This window comes from Charadrius vociferus, unplaced genomic scaffold (assembly GCF_000708025.1).
Source record: "Charadrius vociferus isolate BGI_N301 unplaced genomic scaffold, ASM70802v2 scaffold892, whole genome shotgun sequence".
NCBI lineage: Eukaryota > Metazoa > Chordata > Aves > Charadriiformes > Charadriidae > Charadrius > Charadrius vociferus.
Window position 1 is genome coordinate 123,605 of NW_009647397.1, and position 6,456 is coordinate 130,060.

Here is a 6,456-nt window from a genome sequence, read left to right on the forward strand (position 1 = left end):
ATCCGTATGGCGGAGCTGCCATTGTAAATGGCTTTCCTTTGAGCCTGGCACTGGGCTAAAATTCCATCCTGCTGCCAGCTTTGCCCAGAAGAGGTGTCAGCCCCAAGTCCTTTGAGTGTCCTGGAACCATGGCTATGCCTTGATCTCATCCAACTTACCCGAGCGTGGTGTCACCTCAAAGGTGCCAGAGCGTGCAGGGCTCATCCAAGTGTCTTCGTTCCCCCTCACAGACATGGCCTAGTCACGTTCAGTCTTCCCCCCCACTCCCAGGATGCTGCATGGGCACTGTGAGGCCACAGTGTCTCCTGAGGTGACACACTACCGTTTTTATTCCTTAAGGGACAGACTGGAATGAAACATGGAAACCGGAGCAAGAGACAGGCCCTCAAGTCAGCATCCACTGACCTCGGGACAAGTGATGTAGGTAAGTGACCCTCCTCAAGCAGTTCCCCCTTTGCCCTCTGACAAGTCCCCACTGCAGGGGCATAGCTGGCATTGGCAGAGACTCCAGATGCTCTCTGCTCACACCAGCATCCCACAGAACCCATCGCTGGGGTGGTTGTGGAGAGCAGTTCATGTCTGCCATCGCCTCTCCTAGACAGACAAACACCCCCCAGCCCACATTTGGACTGGCCTTGGGGGTGCAGCATGGCTGGTCCCCATCAGCTGTGCCCTGAGGTGGAAGGATGGGGGTTGCTCAGGAACCCAGTAAACAGTGCCTGCACAGAGCGAAGCTGTTGAGGAAGAGTGGGGAGAAATTGTTGGAGGGTCAGTGATGAGCACGAGGACACCTGGGTACTATTTCTGCCTCTGTGAGGGTTGTGGGTTCCTGCCGTCTGATGGGGTAGGTGGAGCTGGCGGAACTCCTGGGACTTTATTCCTCTCTGTCAGCAGAAAGTGAGTGTCCAGACCCATGAGATCTTTTTCCCACCGTTGCCTTCCCAGGTGCCTCTTCCTTCTCATGCTTCCATTTCCCAGTGGGGCCAGGAGCTGCAGAGCCCTCATCTGTGTAAAGGGCTTTGGGGTCTTCCAGGGGCGGCTGCAAGAGCTGAAATCCCCAGTGGATCATTTCTCTCAAAAGGGGAAGGGACTCCCTCTTCCTCACCCCGGGGGGGCTCCAGCTTGGTCATCGGGGAGGGAAGGGGAGGCACACGTCTGGGTTCTCTGTGCAGCGATACAAGACTCGCTTGTTGGGCGTGAGCCAGACAGCCTGGAAGGGAGGCAGTCTTCACTGTCTGTCTGGAGGCTTCAGACTTGTCCCCCATGTCACCAGCAGCAGCTGGTTGCAGGGGGCCCTTTAAGAGCTGCTTGCTGGAGAGCTGCCCCCCTCCCTGCGGCTGGCATGTTCATTACATGCCGCGTTAATATTAGCAAAGAATCCATTCAGCCAGTCCTCGCTAAGCCCAAAAGCCAGGGCTGGAGCCAGGAGGCAGCAGAAGTGTTTGGGTACCACAGAGCAGAGGCAAAGAGGTTGGCATGACACTGGCCTGGGCACACAAGGGGATCCTGCCCACGGGTAAAGCACACAGGGCAGTGTCACATTCGTGATCTGCATGTGTCAACGTCCTCCGTGGGTGCAGCTTGTCTTTCTGCCTTCCAGGGACAGAGAGCAGGAGAGCTGGGTTAGCGCCTGGTCCTGATGCCCAAGGGTCAGGGTAGGAAGACGGGGCAGAGCACCTGGGAAAGCCCTAACTGGAAAACCAAGCCCAGCCAAAGGAAGCAAGGAGGACTTGGTGTTGCTGCAGCCCTGGGCAAGTGGGAAATACCAGTCTCCTCTTGAAGCAGACCATGTGGGGACCAGGACGTGGGCATCAGAAAGGATCAGGATGGGGCACTGTAGGGAGCAGAATGGTGGGGGCAGTTTGAGGGTAAAGAAGTGACTGGCTTAGAAAAATACATTCCTAATGTGGGGGCAGCATAGCAAAGCGCTGCTTTCATGGGCGAAGTAGAGGTGACTTCTCCAAGCCCAGAGGCCAGCTGGTCAGTAGCCCACGCATCAGCTCTTGCTGTGCTGTTGCCACCCAAGAATGTGCTGCTGCTGACACACGCTGTCTTTCCACTGCAGTGCTGGGCCGAGTGCTGGAGGTGACAGACCTGCCCGAGGGCATCACGCGGACAGAGGCTGACAAGCTCTTCACCCAGCTCGCCATGGCTGGTGCCAAAATCCAGTGGCTCAAAGAGACTCAGGGGCGCCGTGGAGATGGGGGCGGCGGGGACAATGGGACTCCAGAGAATGGCAGGCACAGTGACCTTGCTGCCTTATACACCATCGTGGCCGTGTTCCCCAGCCCGCTGGCTGCCCAGAATGCCTCCCTACGCCTCAACAACTCCCTCAGCCGCTTCAAGCTGCGTGTGGCCAAAAAGAACTACGACTTGCGGGTGCTGGAGCGTGCCAGCTCACAGTAGGGCTCCCGCATGGGCACAGAGCACACTGGACTGCGGGCACTTCCCTCTGCCTTCTCTTCCTTTCTGCCCTCCCCTCCTCTCGCCCTCCTTCCTGGATATATTTATATGGACATAATTAAGAGACAAGAAATTGATTTTTTTTTATTATTATTATTATTTTTGGAGTGATGCCCATGCCCGCCCACCTTACCCTGTGTATATTGTTTTGTTTAAGCACTGTGTTGAACCGCACATACAGGTGTTGATTGGTATGTTCACTGCACATTTTATTTAATCTGATTATTATTTGGGGGGGTATTTTTGGTTTTGTTTTATTTGGGGGGGTTGTTTTTAAATATAAAAAGAAAACTTGTCCATCACTTTAACGCTGATTTCCCATTCTCTGCCAGTACCAGTGCTAGGGGCTTTCTGTGCTGCCTCTTCAGGGTGAAATGACAACCAGGGAACCGAAGGGGCTCTCACGGGATGGTGTGTTCCTGCCTGGGTCCTGCCCCTGTGCTTGGCGTGTACAAAGGCTCATGACTTGCCCAGGCTGGGACCTGAGACTGGGAGAGGAGCGCTGAGCACTTTGACCTGGGGCTGGTCCTCCCCGTTGGAAATTGGTAGCCTCTTTTCCCAGCTGCTGGCCCCATGCAGCTGTGCAGCGGCAAGAATGGCGGCGTGGGGTGTCCCCAGCTGTGTCCCCTGCCAGGAAGCAACATACTCCTCCTGCCCACAGGGCAGCAGCCCTTGAGCTGATAGGTCTGGATGGCACTGTGTTCTCCCGCCTTGTGGGTACAGGACTTGTGCTGGCACCACCCTCACCATGGCATCACATACAGCAGCTGGAGCCTCTCGCAGCATCTGCCTTCAAGAGCAGATGCGAGTGGAGAGGTGAGAGCTGCCTGGAAGGGGTGGGCTCCGATCCCGGCCTTGGTGCAAACTCCTGCTCCACTGCCACCCACAGCCTGGCAGGGATGTAGGTCCAGGGACTCTGGCACTGGGGTGCCTGTCCAGCTGCGGGGACACGGCACCCACCGCAGGACAGCATGACAGCAGCAGGGTCCTCAGCTCTCTCCTCCATGGCAGGTCTCTGTCTCGGTGGAGAGCAGACCGGCAGGGTTTGCTGCCAGACAGTATGGGGCAGCCATGAGAGTTGCCCCATGAGAGACCACGCTTGCTCCCATTCTTTCCATCTCCCCTCCCAGCTGCTGGGGCCTCAAAGGCGAGAGCAAACAAGACATCAAGGCTGGAGCACTCGGTGTGCCCCGGCTCTGCTGCGGCCTCATGCCAGGGGGTGGGTGGGCCCCTGTGACGCCCAGCAACCCACTAACGCAAATAGCCAGTGGCTCCTCTCCACCCCGCTCCCCTCCTGGCTCATGTATGGGCTCCAATTTCTCAGCGTCAGCCTCCGCCAGCGCTCAGCTGTCGGTTCCCCTCTGGCCTGTCACTCCTGCTCTCCACGGGACCGGGGCAGCTGCCCCCCTCCCTGCGCACCCGGCACGGAGGGCCGGGGGCTCTGCAGCCAACGGGGCCCCAACATCAGCCACCCTTTGTGGGGTTTTTCGTCGCAGGACAAGAGCTCCAAACACAGCGTAAGTGTGTCTCCGTGCGCGGCTCCCCCTCATCGTGGCCACTGACCCCCCGTGGGCTGCTGCTCCACCCACATCACTGCAAGACCCCCGGGCTCTTTGCTTCTGCAGCACCCCCTGCCCCAGGACCGCCCCCAGCCCCCATCTCTGTTTCCCTGATGGTCATCCTGGTTGGTTTCCATGGAGGCATGGGGAGGCCTTGTGTTAGGTTTTCACCAAAAATAGTGGTCTGGGTAGAAGGACTGTGGGGATGGTTAACAGTCAAGGGTGGAATCAGGCATGTTTTGGAGGATGCAGGAGCAGATCCTGCCCTCGTGGTTGCCCGCGGCTTCTATGGAGAAGAAAGCGGGGCTGTGCAGTGACGCTAGACAGCGTCATAGGCATGCTTGTCCTAGGGGGCCAAGGGCAGCACCATTTGCAGTTTAATAGCGAGATGGAGATGTCTAGAGAGAGCTGGACACGTGCAGGTAGCCCAGGGTCTGGCTCGCAGCATTTGGCACCACCTCCACCAAGCAAGCAGCGCACGCCGGGTTGGGAGTCTGCGCAGCAGTGCCCAATGGGTGCCCTGGGGCCCTGGGACTCACCCACAGCAGAACTGGCCCATGCTGGGGCAAGAGCTGCAGGCAGCGCGGCAGGAGGTGGTGGTGCTCTGGGGCAGAGGGAGGCACAGGGCTGGGAGATGCTTCCCATCCATCAAGGTCTGGCTGTTCGGCCCCCACCGGGCACCTGCAGTGGGAACAGCCCCAGCCAATGTCCTGTCTCTCTTTTCCCCTCATAGCATGACAGAGAAGGAAGTGCCAGAGCCACCAGCTTCACCTGCTTCAGGTGGGAAACCCAAGAGCCGGGTAAGTGGGTGCCCCCGGGGCAGCTTGGGTGGGGGAAGCCGCCTTTCTAGCATCATCTTTGCCTCAGCCCCAGGAGTCTTTGTGGGACCAGGGATGCCCGGTGGCATCCCACAGGGCACTGGGTGGCCATTTCCCAGCTTGGATTTTCCCCAGGGTGCCCACATCCACATGGCGCTCAGGAGCCACAGTTTCTCCTTTTGTGGGGACCTCAAGGGGCCAGGAGAAGGGTCCTTGTCCTCACAGCGTTTCTGCCTCAGGATGTGTGGGGTCTCCTCCCACCTGGGGAAGAAAGAGTCTCTAGGTCAGAGCGAAGGGGTAGGGAGCCAGGCACCGGCTTCTCCGCCTGCCTGACCCCACACACCTGCCGCGTGCAATGCATCCCCTCCTGCCCCAGCAGCTGCAGAAGCTGAAGCAACTTTTCCAGCGGAAGCCCAAGGAGGAGACAGCACCAGAGCCGCAGCCCAATGGGGAGCTGGTCAGTTCCCTCAGGGGACCCATCTACTACATCTATGAGGAGGAGGAAGAGGAGGAGGAGGAGGAGGAGCCTGAGCCCCCTCCCGAGCCTGAGAAACTTGTCAATGACAAACCCCACAAGTTCAAAGATCATTACTTCAAAAAGCCCAAGTTCTGTGATGTTTGTGCCCGCATGATTGTCCGTGAGTCCTGAGGGTGCTGGGGCTGGGGGCCATGGCCAGGGCTGGGGCTGGGGGCCATGGCCAGGGCGAGGGCTGGGGGCCAAGGCTGGCGAGGGCTCCAGCCCAGCCGTCCCCACAGCTGCAGTGTCACATTGCCTCTCCTTTCCACCCCTCTGCCCCCCCCGCCCCGGCTCAGTCAACAACAAATTTGGCCTGAGGTGCAAGAACTGCAAAACCAACATCCACCACCACTGCCAGTCCTACGTGGAGATGCAGCGCTGCTTCGGCAAAATTGTGAGTGTTCCTACCAGCTGCGGGCATGGGGCACATCCTTGCAGGGAAGACCAAAGCACTGCGGCAGGGAGCAGCCGGCTCGGTCCCTGTGTGGCACTCAGGTGCCGTGACCCCCTGGTCTCCCTGGCTCTGAGGGGGGACCCAGGCATCACCCCCCTGCTGGGTGGTTGCCCTCAGGGTCCACAGCATCCACCCGCTCTCCCCTCAGCTCTCAAAGGAGGTCTGGGTGGTGGTCGATGCTCTGATGTCCTCTTTCCTTCCAGCCCCCAGGGTTTCGCCGGGCGTACAGCTCACCCCTCTACAGTGACCAACAGTGCGTCAAGGATCTGCTCTGTAAGTGCTGTCCCCACACTGGGGTGCCCCATCTTTTCGTGTCCTGTACCCAAACCCCTCTCACCATCCCTGTGCCCCCGCAGCAGCCAACAGGAGCGACCCCGTGTTTGAGACCCTGCGGACAGGCGTCATTATGGCCAACAAGGAGCGCAAGAAAGGGCAGGATGACAAGAAAAATGTGAGTGCGGGGTTGGCCCATTGCCCCAAATGCCCAAGGGTGGTCCTGGCGCCACAGCCTCTGCCCCATTGCCACCCCCCACCCCCCTGCCCACTCCGCACCCGCTGACAGCTCTCTGCTTTGCAGCCTTTGGCCGCCATGATGGATGAGGAGCCAGAGGCCACGAAGCCACAGGGGGGCAAAGCTGAGGGCGG

General features: G+C 59.1%; 2 protein-coding genes across 2 annotated transcripts in view; both read left to right on the forward strand.

Annotated features, from left to right (window-relative positions):
* Nucleotides 1-2,695, forward strand: part of R3HDM2 (R3H domain containing 2) — a 26,276-nt gene extending 23,581 nt beyond the window's left edge. Inside the window, exons 22-23 of the mRNA XM_009880126.1 lie at nucleotides 340-424; nucleotides 2,066-2,695. Coding sequence (XP_009878428.1) covers nucleotides 340-424; nucleotides 2,066-2,406 — 426 coding nt within the window. The 3' untranslated portion in view covers nucleotides 2,407-2,695. The remainder of the gene's footprint in view (nucleotides 1-339; nucleotides 425-2,065) is intronic.
* Nucleotides 2,696-4,756: 2,061 nt separating this feature from the next.
* The window catches only part of STAC3 (SH3 and cysteine rich domain 3), a 3,587-nt gene continuing 1,887 nt past the window's right edge, over nucleotides 4,757-6,456 (forward strand). Inside the window, exons 1-6 of the mRNA XM_009880127.1 lie at nucleotides 4,757-4,822; nucleotides 5,220-5,478; nucleotides 5,654-5,751; nucleotides 6,015-6,084; nucleotides 6,168-6,262; nucleotides 6,389-6,453. Coding sequence (XP_009878429.1) covers nucleotides 4,757-4,822; nucleotides 5,220-5,478; nucleotides 5,654-5,751; nucleotides 6,015-6,084; nucleotides 6,168-6,262; nucleotides 6,389-6,453 — 653 coding nt within the window. The remainder of the gene's footprint in view (nucleotides 4,823-5,219; nucleotides 5,479-5,653; nucleotides 5,752-6,014; nucleotides 6,085-6,167; nucleotides 6,263-6,388; nucleotides 6,454-6,456) is intronic.